This window comes from Carcharhinus amblyrhynchos, unplaced genomic scaffold (assembly GCF_965287045.1).
Source record: "Carcharhinus amblyrhynchos unplaced genomic scaffold, sCarAmb.v2.hapA chromosome_161, whole genome shotgun sequence".
In the NCBI taxonomy this organism is placed as follows: Eukaryota; Metazoa; Chordata; class Chondrichthyes; order Carcharhiniformes; family Carcharhinidae; genus Carcharhinus; species Carcharhinus amblyrhynchos.
Window position 1 is genome coordinate 346,262 of NW_027649901.1, and position 14,536 is coordinate 360,797.

Here is a 14,536-nt window from a genome sequence, read left to right on the forward strand (position 1 = left end):
GATTGATTCTAATAATTGGCCCATGACTGAATCAAGACTTTCTGACAAATCATTGATAGCAATTCTTTCATACCATTTTTAAACTATGGAACCACAGTTCCATTCTTCCAATCTTCCGGCATCTCACCTATTTCGAGTGACGATTGGAAGTTCATCCTCAGAGCATCATTATCTCCAGCCTGACCTCCTACAAAATCTTAGGACACAATCCATCCGGCCCCGGCAACTGCTCCCCCCCTCCCCCCACCCCCACCCCCCACCCCCTCCCCACCCTCTCCGCTCACTCTCCCAGATCCTAATCACTCTTTTCTGGGTGAAGCAGTGTTTCACATGCACCTCCTTTAATCTGGTCTATTGTATTCGCTGCTCCCAATGCAGTCTACTCTACTGTGGAGAGACCCATTGCAGACAGGGTGACCTCTTTGCAGAACACCTTTGATCCATTTCAACACACCACCCTCCTCTCCTGCCCACATGTCCATCGTTGGCCTTTTGCAATGTTCTTGTGAGCCCCAGTGTAAACTGGAGGCACAGCACCTCACGTTCGGTTAGGCATTTTACAGCCTTCGAAATGAACATTGAGTTCAACACCTTCACAGCCTGAACTTGTTCGTCCACCTTCACCCCATTTCCATTTATTTTATTTCACTTCATTTCATTTATTACTTTTATTGTTTGATTTCTCATATTTAAATTTTCATTTCTTCCATTGTTTCATTTTACAATTATTTAAAAACTCGCATTCCAGCTTATTCCTCCCTCCACACCACCACCCCCCACCCCCCCCCGGCCCCACGCCCCCCCACCCCACTAGGGCAATCTGTTCCATGTCTCAAGTTGTCCTTTGCCAATCTGCTTACCTCTGTTCTGACATTTACACATTCTGATCTTTTTATGGCTGGTATTAGCACCCTTTTTACCTGTGGTAACTACTACTTACATCCCCTTTGCCTTTTTGTCTATAATATCTTTGACAATTAACACCCCTGCCTCCACCCCTTCATCCCTCACCCTAACAGTATAAACCTTGTCCTATTTTCTTCATCTTCAACTTTGACGAAGGATCATCCAGACGTGAAACATTGGCTCGATTCTCTCATCACAGATGCTGTCAGACCTACTGAGGTTTTCCAACATTTTCTGTTTTTGTTTCAGATTCTAATAACTGTAGAAATTTGCTTTCACCTAGGATCAGCTGCCTGAGTTGGGGCCTGCAGGACTGTGTCGGAGAGCAGATCTGGATCATATATCATTGTGTCCACTTTCTGGGGCAGCTCCAGGATTCATCTGGAAGGCACTGATTAAAGCAACACCCTGGGGTGAAAAAGTTTCACTTGTTTGATTCAATTGTGCAGGATTCATCATCACTGGAAAACTGGAGATTCTTATCTGACTTCAATAGACCTTTAATGGTCTGTTCCCCTCCCTCCCTGCTAGAATTCCTGTGCTGAGTGGGATGGGAGAATTAATATCTCACACTTCCAACTCCTCTGGAATGTGAATGGCAGCAATAGCTGAGCTGATTTACTCAGATTTTTAGCACAAGGTCTGACAGGTGGTGAGTGTTCAGGTTTGTCCAGCAGAGCTGTGACAGTGGCTGAATGTGTAAAGGAAAATCGGAGCATGGGGACTGGAGGAAAACCTCCCCCTGTCAGTTTCTCAAATGCTTCCACATTCTCTGCTGTTATAGCGCTGTAACATTGTGGGCTAAATAGAGGTGAATATCCACTTGTTAGTGACAAATTCGCCAACTTATTTTGAAGATTGTGACATGGTCCAACGCTGCCACTGTCCCCAGTACTTTCAGATCGACACAGACACAGGATCACAACACCAATGTTAAGGTGAAAGTGTGTAACTTTAATGCAGCCACCAACACAACAATTCACACATTCGGAACAGTTCACTAGACTCGCTCCCAGTCACCAGAGGGTGTCAAACAGTAATGAGCTTGGTTTCTGAGATGTGGGTTACCCAGGGTGTGCTCTATTCTGAATTTTTACAGCATATCTGTTCCAGTTGTGAAATGTTCCAAGTAAAGGTGGGTCACCCTTTGGGAGTTTGTGTTTTGTGGGTGGATTCAGTAGCTGCTGATTGCCTATTGGGTGATGATTATTGATTATATCATGTTGAGTCAGCAGAGGGAGAGAGTATAAAAACCTCACTCTCACACCAAGAAACTATCGTTAGATTTCACTGCTGCTCATCGCACTGAAACCTGACAACAGAAACAAAGCCGCTGACACCATGAGCAAGATTGTGCTGTACGAAGAGCCAGATTGCAGAGGCGACTGGAAGGAGTTTACAGACAGTGTCTCCAATCTAGGGACTGAGTCATTCGCTAAAACTGCTCGCTCCCTGAAAGTGGAGGGCAAACACTGGGTTGCTTACAAGGACAAAGCCATGAAAAGGGATTTCATGGTTTATGGGCCAGGTGAACACAACAACCTTGGCTGCATGGACAGAGAGATTATGTCATTGCGCCTGGTGAAGGAGGAATTAGGAAATCCTGAAATCGTTCTATATGAACATGTAGACTTTCGGGGTGAACCTCGAAGCATCGATGAACGTGTTGATAATCTGAACACAGCTGGTTTCAATGACCTGGTCTCATCCCATGAGGTGAAGCAAGGTGTGTGGATTCTATACGAACACTTCAATCAGACTGGGAGACGCCTGATTACATTTAAGGGTGAGAAATGTTCCAACTACTGTCTGTTCAACTGGAATGACAAACTATCTTCCCTCAGACCCTTACTGAAGAGTGATCATGAAGTGTGAATACTTCACCTTGTGAAGAGTTTGAGCTGGTCTATCCCAGGCTGATCTGCTTTGACTGCTGCTTACCCGCTGGTGATAGACTGCCCTCCCTGTCGTAACCGCACTGTCTGTAAGAGAGACCGAGCCTGCACCGAAAACCTGTACTCAAATAACGAGTCGCTCCCAGCAGACTGATTTCAAATCCATATAACCCTGAAAAAGCGAATCCTTGTTGTTCCTCGGTGCAAGATGAATTATATTCCTTTGTTTTTATATTCTGTAACACTGCTTTACTCTGTCAGTGAATAACCAATCAAATAAAATTCAAATGCTGCAAACTCATTGTTAATGTTACTGTTTGTTAGTCTCCAATTTCCTGGAAATCTTTGGTTAAAGTAACAGGAAATGAGTGAAATTTATGATTCAAGGCTGTGATAGTTTTTGCAGTGACAGAGTATCTTCAATAACCAGATACAGATGGGAGTCAAAGATGAAGAATTAGATCCGGGGACAGGATCCTCACTCTCTGAGCTGATAAAGCTCATTCCAGAGACATTGAGCCACAAGACTGGTCTCTCGAACATGATCCTCTTTCTAATTTATGTTTTATCTGAACACCAATATTTAAACTAACTTCCTCCAGACCCAAGCAGAGGGAATCTGTGGTGAGATTTATTAGAGGGTTTAAAATGAGAAAGGATTTGGGGGAAAGATTGGGTTTGTTAATTGAGAGAAGAGGTCATCAATTATAAACTTGTCATTGTGACTGAGGAGAGACACAGAGGGTGTGGTCTCCTCCATTCAGACCTCCAACAATAAGTGTGAGGATCGTGCAGAACACTCCCAGAAATTTCCCACTGACAGTGCAGCATTCCAAAGAACAAAGAACAACCCGGCACGGGAAACAGGCCCTTCGGCCCAACGAGCCCACGCCGCCATTTTAACAAAGCATTTTCCTACAGCTACCTTGCCCCGTGTGTATGTGAATGGTACCCCTATTGTAGCCAGATTCAGGGCAGAATAGTGTAGGGTCAATTTGGTACACCAATCAGCCTAAGAGCACAGCTTTGGGGTGTGGGAGGAAACCGGAGCACCCGGAGGAAACACACGCAACCACAGGGAGAATGCGCAAACTCCCACAGACACTGGCCCAAATCCATGTATCTGCACAGCTAGCAGTGATAGTCACTGAGCTGTTGTGGTGCCCGTCTGCTGGTCCAGGTTTAAGCACACACAACGACACGAAGTACTAGGCCACTCTCGAAACATCCAAGAGCAGCCCACGCACGACCCACCGTGTGCATGCCCCTCGTTTGACAACAAGGTGGACCGACACCTGTGGATTAAAAGAGACAAAACACTAACATGTAGTATTAACATGTATCATTGTTCCGTGGGAGCACTGAAGAGAGGCTATGATTTGCGAGTGGAGAGCTTGTGGGTGAGTACAGCGACTTTTTCTTTCTTTTAAAAACTAACTTTGTTTTAGTGGGTTTTTTTTTGCTTGCTTTAAGTTTTACCCCGGAAGTAGTTGCAAGGGGACTCGGGTCAAGTTTTTTTTTCACCCTACTATAAATTAGACCGGAGGGAATTCCCGATACTCCACATAGGTAGAGTACCCCAGCCCTCCCCCCTCCTCTAACCTAAAAAAGAGAGAGAGTGAGAGGCTCTGTCTGAGAGCAGGTAAGACTGTTTTTGTTTTGTGTGTGCCGTAAGGGCTTTGGCTCACAGGGCCAAAGAGATAAGGTAAGTTATAAGTTTTTTTTTACTTTTTCCTCTGGGTTGCTAAAAGGGGCAAGTATGGGTGTGAGGCCAGTATGTTGTTGCCAGTGCAACATGTGGGAGGTCTTGGAAGCTCCTGGTCTACCAGACATCCACACCTGTGCTCGGTGTGTGGAGCTGCAGTCCCTACGGAACCAGGTTAAGGAGCTCCAAATGCAGCTCGAGGACCTTCGGCTCATTCGAGAGAGTGAGGAGATAATTGACAGGAGCCATCAGCAAGTAGTCACACCAAGGCAACGGGAAGAGGGCACTTGGGTAACTATTAGGAAGGGGAAACCTCGGGTGATGGAGAGCACACCGGTGGATGTCCCCCTTCAAAATAAGTACTCCGGCCTGAGGGAACAGCTCATCTGAGGGAGGAAGCGGTGGCCAGGTCTCTGGAGCTGAGCCAGTAAGTCAAAAAATTAAAAAAGAGAGCAGAAAGGTAGTATTAATAGGGGACTCCACAGTGAGGGGGGCAGACAGGCGTTTTTGTGGATGTAGACGGGAGTCGCGGATGGTGGTTTGTCTCCCTGGGGCTGGGATTCGAGATGTCTCTGGGCGTGTCCCAGACATCCTGAAAGGGGAGGGTGAGGAACCAGAGGTTGTAGTGCATATAGGTACTACTGACATAGGCAAGAAGAGGGAGGCAATCGTGAAAAGGGACTATAGGGAACTGGGTAGGCAGCTGAGGAAGAGAAAAGCGAAGGTAGTAATCTCAGGATTCCTGCCTGTGCCACGGGAGAATGAGGGAAGAAATGGAATGAGGTGGAGGCTGAATGCGTGGCAGAGGGACTGGTGTCGAGGGCAGGGATTTCGGTTCCTAGATCACTGGGACCTCTTTAGGGGCAGGTGTGACCTGTACAGTAAAGACGGGTGGCACTTAACATAAGAACATAAGAAATAGGAGCAGGAGTAGGCCATCTGGCCCTTCGAGCCTGCCCCGCCATTCAATAAGATCATGGCTGATCTGTCGTGGCTCAGTTCCACTTTCCCGCTTTCTCCCCATAACCCTTAATCCCTTCTCTTATCAAAAACCCATCAACCCGCTTCTTAAAAATATTTAGCGAGGCAGCCTCCACCACTTCAACGGGCAGAGAATTCCAGAGATTCACCACCCTTTGAGTGAAGAAGTTCCTCCTCAACTCCGTTCTAAACCGCCCCCCCTTTATCTTGAGGCTGTGCCCCCTAGTCCTACTGTCTTTTTTGAGCGGGAAGAGTCTCTCCACCTCTATCCTATCCATCCCATTCATCATCTTATACGTCTCAATGAGATCTCCCCTTATTCTTCTAAACTCTAACGAGTACAAGCCTAGTTTATTCAGCCTCTCCTCATAGCTCAACCCCCTCAACTCCGGTATCAGCCTAGTAAACCTCCTCTGCACTCCCTCCAAGGCCAAAATATCCTTGCGCAGGTGCGGCGCCCAAAACTGCACACAGTACTCCAGCTGCGGCCTCACCAATGCCCTATACAGCTGCAGCAAGACCTCCCTACTTTTATATTCAATCCCCCTCGCTATGAAATCCCAGGGGGATTAATATCTTGGCGGGAAGACTGGCTAAGGCTACCAGGGGGACTTTAAACTAGAAAGGATGGGGGGGAGGGAATTGTGATGGGGAGACTGGGACGGAGGAGGTTAGCTCCTAGGTAGGGGAGGACTGCAGGCAGTATGAGAGGGAGGTTAGACAGGGGGTGGAGAAGGGAAATGCCCAGACTGAGGGGCTGAAGTGTATCTATTTTAACGCCAGGAGTGTAGTGAATAAGGTAGATGAGCTTAGGGCGTGGATTGCTGCTTGGGAATGTGACGTGGTGGCCATTACGGAGACTTGGATGTCTCAGGGACAGGACTGGGTACTTCAGGTGCCAGGTTTCAGATGCTTCAGGAAGGACAGGGAGGGTGGCAGAAGAGGTGGTGGAGTGGCACTGTTGATCAGGGACAGTGTCATGGCTGCAGAGAAGGAGGATGCCGTGGAGGGACAATCTACAGAGTCTCTGTGGGTGGAAGTTACGAACAGCAAAGGGTCGAAAACTTTGCTGGGTGTATTCTATAGGCCGCCCAATAGTGACAGGGAAGTTGAGGTGCAGATAGGGAAACAGATTCTGGAGAGATGTAGTAATAACAGAGTTGTCGTGATGGGAGACTTCAATTTCCCAAACATCGACTGGAATATCCCAAAGGTAAGGGGTTTGGATGGGGAGGAGTTTGTTAGGTGTGTTCAGGAAGGTTTCCTGACGCAGTATGTGGATAAGCCTATGAGGGGAGAGGCTGTACTTGACCTGGTACTGGCGAATGAACCAGGGCAGGTGATGGATCTCTCGGTAGGAGAGCATCTTGGGAATGGTGACCATAATTCTATCTCCTTCACAATTGCATTGGAACGAGATAGGATCAGGCAGGCTAGGAAGGTGTTTGTCTGGAGTAAGGGGAGATACAAAGAAGTCAGGAAGTTACTTGGACAAATAAACTGGAAGGAGGCGTTCTTAGGGAAAAGTACCGAAGGAAGGTGGCGGATATTCAAGGAATGTTTGTCTGGAGCTCTGCATGACAACGTTGCGATGAGACAAGGGGGTTTTGGTAGGTCGCGGGAACCGTGGTGCACGAAGGTTGTGTTGAACCTAGTCAGGAGGAAAAGGAAGGTGTACAAAAGGTTCAGGGAACTAGGAGATGTTAAGGATCTTGAGGAGTAAAAGGACTGTAGAAAGGAGCTTAAAAGGGAAATTAGGAGAGCCAGAAGGGGTCATGAGAAGAACTTGGCGGGTAAGATTAAGGAGAACCCCAAGGCCTTCTATAAATATGTGAAAGGTAAAAGGATGAGAAGAGAAGGGATAGGATCTATAAAAGGTGAAGGGGGAAAGGTCTGTGTGGAACCAGAAGAAATGGCAGAGGTGCTTAATGAGTACTTTGCCTCAGTATTCACAGTGGAAGCTGATCTGGGAGATTTTGCTATGGATTTGCAGCAGATGGAAAAGATTGAGTATGTGGATATTAAGGAGGAGGATGTGTTAGAACTTTTGAATTCTATCAAGATAGATAAGTTGCCGGGACCAGATGGGATGTACCCCAGGATACTGTGGGAGGCGAGGGAAGCGATTGCAGAGCCCCGGCGATGATCTTTGCGTCGTCAATGGAGACGGGAGAGGTTCCGGAAGATTGGAGGATTGCGGATGTAGTTCCTATTTTCAAGAAAGGGAACAGAGATAGCCCGGGAAATTACCGACCGGTGAGTCTGACCTCAGTGGTTGGTAAGCTGATGGAGAGGCTACTGAGGGACAAGATTTACGAGCATTTGGAGAGGTTTGACATGATCAGGAATAGTCAGCATGGATTTGTCAAGGGCAGGTCGTGCCTTACGAGCCTAGTTGAGTTCTTCGATAATGTGACTGAACACATTGACGAAGGAAGTGCAGTGGACTTGGTGTACATGGACTTCAGCAAGGCGTTTGATAAGGTCCCCCATGCAAGACTTCTTGAGAAGGTGAGAGGGCATGGGATCCAAGGGCCTTTGGCCTTGTGGATCCAGAACTGGCTTGCCTGCAGAAGGCAGAGAGTGGTTGTGGATGGGTCTTTTTCGGCATGGAGGTCAGTCACCAGTGGAGTGCCCCAGGGATCTGTTCTAGGACCCTTGCTGTTTGTCATTTTCATAAATGACCTAGATGGGGAAGTGGAGGGATGGGTAAGTAAGTTCGCTGATGACACGAAGGTCGGTGGTGTTGTGGATGGTCTGGAAGGATGTCAAAAGTTGCAGCAGGACATAAATAGGATGCAGGACTGGGCGGAGAAGTGGCAGATGGACTTCAACGCGGATAAATGTGTAGTCGTCCATTTTGGCAGAACCAACGGGATGAACGAGTACACTATCAAGGGCAGGAGTCTTAGTAGTGTTGAAGAGCAGAAGGATCTTGGGGTCCGGGTCCACAGGACTCTTAAATCGGCCTCGCAGGTGGAGGATGTTCATTAATCGAGGGATTGAGTTTAGGAATCGGGAGGTAATGCTGCAACTTTATAAGACCCTTGTCAGGCCTCATTTGGAGTACTGTGCGCAGTTCTGGTCGCCTCACTATAGGAAAGACGTAGAAGCTATTGAGAGGGTGCAGAGGAGATTTACAAGGATGTTGCCTGGACTGGGAGGCATGCCTTATGAAGTTAGGTTGAGGGAGCTGGGACTCTTCTCCCTGGAGAGACGAAGGTTGAGAGGTGACCTGATAGAAGTTTATAAAATGTTGAGAGGAATAGATAGGGTGGATTCTCAGAGGCTATTTCCCCGGGTTGAAATGGTCGCTACGAGAGGACACAGATTTAAGGTGCGGGGAGGAAAGTACAGAAGTGATGTTAGGGGTAAGTTTTTCACTCAGAGGGTGGTGAGTGAATGGAATTGGCTGCCGTCAGTGGTGGTGGAGGCGAACTTGCTGGGGTCTTTTAAAAGACTTCTGGATGAGTATATGGGGTTTAATGGGATTGGGGGTTATAGATAGGTCTATAGATTGGTAGGTGTTGATGTGATCGGCGCAACTCGTGGGCCGAAGGGCCTGTTTGTGCTGTAGTGTTCTATGTTCTATGTTCTATTACATTTCCAGTATCGACCTGAGGCTCTGACCCTTTTTAAAACCATCTCCTATAACCCTCCACCCCTGTTTCACTCATGTGTCTATCTAAATAAACCTTAAACAAGTCCAGCATGCCTGCCTCCACCACCTTACTTGGTAGTACATTCCATACCCCCACGGCCCTCTGTGTGAAAAACCTCCCTCTAGTATCCAAATTATACTTCTGCCCCCTCACCCTTAGATCGTGACCTCTCGTGATAGTTGTCTCCAATCTAGGGAAAAGCCTGCCACTGTTGACTCTATCTATACCCTTCATTATTTTATACACCTCTATCAGATCCCCCCTTAATCTCCGTCTTTCTAAGGAGAAGTGCCCCAATTTTCCCAATCTTTCCTCATAACCCAGTCCTGCCATACCAGGCAGCATCCTGGTAAACCTCCTCTGCACCCTCTCCAGGGTCTCCACGTCCTTCCGGTAGTAAGGTGACCAGAACTGGACGCAGTACTCCAAATGCGGTCTAACCAACGTTCTGTACAACTGAAGCATTAGACAACAGCTCTTGTACTCTTTACAAAGAACAAAGAACAAAGAACAACCCAGCACAGGAAACAGGCCCTTCGGCCCAACGAGCCCGCGCCGCCGCATCACCCTACACCTATTCTACCCTGCGTGTCTACGAATGGAACCCCTAACTCAAAAAAGACAGTAGGACTAGGGGGCACAGCCTCAAGATAAAGGGGGGGCGGTTCAGAACGGAGTTGAGGAGGAACTTCTTCACTCAAAGGGTGGTGAATCTCTGGAATTCTCTGCCCGTTGAAGTGGTGGAGGCTGCCTCGCTAAATATTTTTAAGAAGCGGGTTGATGGGTTTTTGATAAGTGAGGGGATTAAGGGTTATGGGGAGAGGGCGGGAAAGTGGAACTGAGCCACGACAGATCAGCCATGATCTTATTGAATGGCGGGGCAGGCTCGAAGGGCCAGATGGCCTACTCCTGCTCCTATTTCTTATGTTCTTATGTTCTTAGCCAGATTCAGGGGAGAATAGTGTCAATTTGGTAAACCAATCAGCCTAACAGCACAGCTTTGGGGTGTGGGAGGAAACCGGAGCGCCCGGAGGAAACCCACGCAACCACAGGGAGAATGCGCAAACTCCCACAGACACAGGCCCAAATCCATGTATCTGCACAGCCAGCAGTGCTAGTCACCGAGCTGTTGCGGCGCCTGTCTACCGGTCCAGGATCAAGCACACACACCGACACGAAGTACTAGGCCACTCCCAGAACCTCCAAGAGCAGCCCACGCACGACCCACTGTGTGCATGCCCCTCGTTTGACAACGAGGTGGACCTCCACCTGCGGAGTAAAAAGACAAAAATGTTAACTTACAAGTCTGCATTTCCGGTGCCTCCCGAGGTTCTGACCTTATTTAATAGCCCCTACTATAACCCTCCATCCTCGTTTCACTCATGTATCTGTCTAACTGAACCTTAAACGAGTCCAACGTTCCTGCCTCCACCACCCTCCTCGGTAGCGCGTTCCATACTCCCACAACTCTCTGCGTAAAGAACCTTCCTCTCACATCCAAATTATACCTCTCCCCCCTCACCCTTAAATCATGACCTCTCGTATTTGTACCCAGTCTAGGGAGCAGTCTCTCACTATTGACTCTATCTATTCCCTTCAGTATCTTATATACCTCTATCATGTCCCCCCTCAACCTCCGTCTTTCCAAGGAGAAAAGTCCCAGTTTCTCCAACCTTTCCTCGTACCCCAGCCCCTCCATGCCAGGCAACATCCTGGTAAACCTCCTCTGAACCCTCTCCAGAGCCTCCACGTCCTTCCGGTAGTAAGGTGACCAGAACTGGACGCAGTACTCCAAATGCGGTCGAACCAACGTTCTATACAACTGAAGCATTAGACGGCAGCTTTTATACTCTATACCCCTTCCTATAAAGGCTAACATTCCATAAGCCTTCCTAACAACCTTCTCCACTTGTGTCACAACCTTCATGGATTTGTGAACCTGCACTCCCAGGTCCCTCTGTATGTCTATACTCCTAATCGGTCTACCTTTTATCACATAGCTCCTCTCTGCATTATTCCTTCCAAACTGAACATAAGAACATAAGAACATAAGAAATAGGAGCAGGAGTAGGCCATCTAGCCCTTCGAGCCTGCCCCGCCATTCAATAAGATCATGGCTGATCTGTCGTGGCTCAGTTCCACTTTCCCGCCCTCTCCCCATAACCCTTAATCCCCTCTCTTATCAAGAACCCATCAACCCGCGTCTTAAAAATATTTAGCGAGGCAGCCTCCACCACTTCAACGGGCAGAGAATTCCAGAGATTCACCACCCTTTGAGTGAAGAAGTTCCTCCTCAACTCCGTTCTAAACCGCCTCCCCTTTATCTTGAGGCTGTGCCCCCTAGTCCTACTGTCTTTTTTGAGCGGGAAGAGTCTCTCCACCTCTATCCTATCCATCCATATATTCATCATCTTATACGTCTCAATGAGATCTCCCCTCATTCTTCTAAACTCTAACGAGTACAAGCCCAGTTTATTCAGCCTCTCCTCATAGCTCAATCCCCTCAACTCCGGTATCAGCCTAGTAAACCTCCTCTGCACTCCCTCCAGGGCCAAAATATCCTTGCGCAGGTGCGGCGCCCAAAACTGCACACAGTACTCCAGCTGCGGCCTCACCAATGCCCTATACAGCTGCAGCAAGACCTCCCTACTTTTATATTCAATCCCCCTCGCTATGAAGGCCAGCATCCCATTCGCCTTCCTGACCACCTGCTGCACCTGCAAGCTGGGTTTTTGCGACTCATGCACAAGGACCCCGAGGTCCCTCTGCACCATCGCCTGCTGCAGTTTTTCGCCCCGTAAGTAACAGTCCTTCCTACCATTCTTCCTACCAAAGTGGACCACCACACACTTGCCAACATTAAATTCTATTTGCCATTTCCTGGCCCATTCGCCCAGCCTATCTAGATCCTTCTGCAGACTCTCCACACCCTCCGCACAATTTGCCTTTCCCCCAATCTTGGTGTCATCAGCAAATTTCGACACCCTGCACTCGGTTCCCTCCTCCAGATCATCTATATAAATGGTAAATAGCTGCATCACCTCGCATTTGTCAGGATTAAATTCCATCTGCCACCTATCTGCCCAATGCACCAACCTATCTATATCCTGTTGTATCACCTGACATTCCACTTCAGTACCCGCCAACCCTGCCATCTTGGTGTCATCCGCAAACTTGCTGATCACACCACCTACACTCTCTTCCAAGTCATTTATGTATACTACAAAGAGGAGAGGTCCCAGTACTGAGCCCTGCGGCACACCACTGGTCACTGGCCTCCAGCCCGAAAAGGTCCCCTCCACAACTATCCTCTGTCTCCTATTGCCCAGCCAGTTCTAAATCCACCTAGCTACCTGACCTCGTATCCCATGCGCCTTAACCTTTTCTACCAGCCTACCATGAGGGACTTTGTCAAACGCCTTACTGAAATCCATATAGATGACATCAACGGCTCTCCCATCGTCAACCGTTTTTGTCACCAACTCAAAGAATTCCACCAGATTCGTAAGGCAAGACCTCCCTCTAACAAAGCCATGTTGCGTATCCCTAATCAGATCGCAACGCTCCAAATGCTCGTACATCCTACCCCTAAGTATTTTTTCCATTAATTTCCCTACCACCGATGTCAAACTCACCGGTCTATAATTTCCAGGGTTATCCCTACTACCCTTTTTAAACAGCGGTACCACATTTGCTACCCTCCAGTCTTCTGGGACCTCACCTGTGTCCAAAGAAGAGACAAAGATTTGCGCCAGAGGCCCAGCAATTTCATCTTTCACCTCCCTAAGCAGCCTGGGATAAATACCATCAGGCCCCAGAGCTTTATCTGTCCTTACGCTACCTAAAAGCCCTAGCACTTCCTCCCTCGTAATAGATATTTCCTGCAACTGATCCTCAGCTCCCTCCAAGAGACCGCACGACTCTGAACCCCTCTCCTTCGTGAATACCGACGCAAAGTATTCATTCAAAGTATTCATCCCCCATTCCCTCCGACTCAATACATAACTCCCCACTTTTGTCCCTAAGAGGACCAATTTTCCCTCTAACTACTCTCTTGCTCCTAATATAGGAATAAAATGCCTTTGGATTTTCCTTAATCCTACCAGCCAAAGCCATTTCATGCCCTCTCTTCGCCCTTCTAATTCCCCTTTTTAGCTCCCTCCTACTCTCTCTATATTCCTCCAGTGCACTCTCCGTACCCAGTTGTTTCGACCTAACATACGCCTCCCTCTTCTTCCTGACCAAGTCTTCAATACCCGCTGTAATCCACGGCTCTATAATCCTACCTTTCCCATCCTTCCGCTTAACCGGAACATACCTCCCCTGCCTTCCTATAAAGGCTAGCATTCCATAAGCTTTCTTTGCAAACTTCTCCACGTGTGTTGACTCCTTCAGAGACTTGTGCACTTGCACTCCCAGGTCCCTCTGCATTTCTATACTTGGTCTACCTTTTATCATGTAATTCCTCCCTACATTATTCCTTCCAAAATGCATCACCTTGCATTTATCAGGATTAAATTCCACCTGCCATCTATCTGCCCAGTATACCAACCTATCTATATCCTGCTGTGTCACCTGACAATTTTCCTCAGTATCCGCCAATCCTGCCATCTCGATGTCATCTGCAAACTTGCTGATCACACCACGTACGCCCTCTTCCAAGTCGTTTGTATATATTACAAAAAGAAGAGGTCCCAGTACTGAGCCCTGCGCACACCACTGGTGACAGACCTCCAGCCAGAAAAGGATCCTTCCACTACTACTCTCTGTCTCCTGTTGCCTAGCCAGTTTTCAATCCATCTAGATACCTGTCCTTGTATCCCTCTGCATTGTATTCCAGCATTGCAATACCTCTGACTTCCTCAGTACTGATATTCCGATAGTGCAGAGCTCCCTCAACACTGACCCTCTGACAGTGCAGCACTCAATCAGTACTGACACTCTCACACTGCAGTATTCTCTCACTCCTGACCATTTGTCAGTGACGCACTCCCCCTTCCCCCACTCAGTGCTGAATATTTGACAATGCAGCAGTCTGTCAGTACTGACAAGACGACAGCACAGCGCTACCTCAGCACTGACCCTCTGATCATGCAACAGTCCCTCATTACTGACCCTCTGACAGTGCAGCACTCCCTCATTACTGACCCTCTGACAGACAGACAATACTTCAGTACTGAACATCTGACAGAACAGTGCTCTTTCAGTACCTACTCTGTGACAGTGCGGCACTCCCTCAGTACTGACCGTCTGACATTACGGCCTCCCTCAGCACTGACAGTCTGTCTGTGTGGCACTCCATCATACTGTCTGTCTGACAGCGCGACAGTCCCTCAGTACTGGCCCTCTGAAGATACAGCAGTCCCTCATTACCGACACTCTGACAG

At 48.1% G+C, this 14,536-nt stretch overlaps 1 protein-coding gene across 1 annotated transcript; it reads left to right on the top strand.

The window, feature by feature from the left end:
• The first annotated feature begins 2,247 nt into the window (after positions 1-2,247).
• Positions 2,248-2,781, top strand: LOC145338749 (epidermal differentiation-specific protein-like). The gene has a single exon (XM_080183138.1). It carries the CDS (start codon positions 2,248-2,250, stop codon positions 2,779-2,781), a length of 534 nt encoding a protein of 177 aa, XP_080039264.1.
• The last annotated feature ends 11,755 nt before the right edge of the window (positions 2,782-14,536 follow it).

Excerpts from the sequence above, each read along its gene's own strand:
- LOC145338749 (XM_080183138.1), top strand. The coding sequence starts at position 2,248 with ATGAGCAAGATTGTGCTGTACGAAGAGCCAGATTGCAGAGGCGACTGG.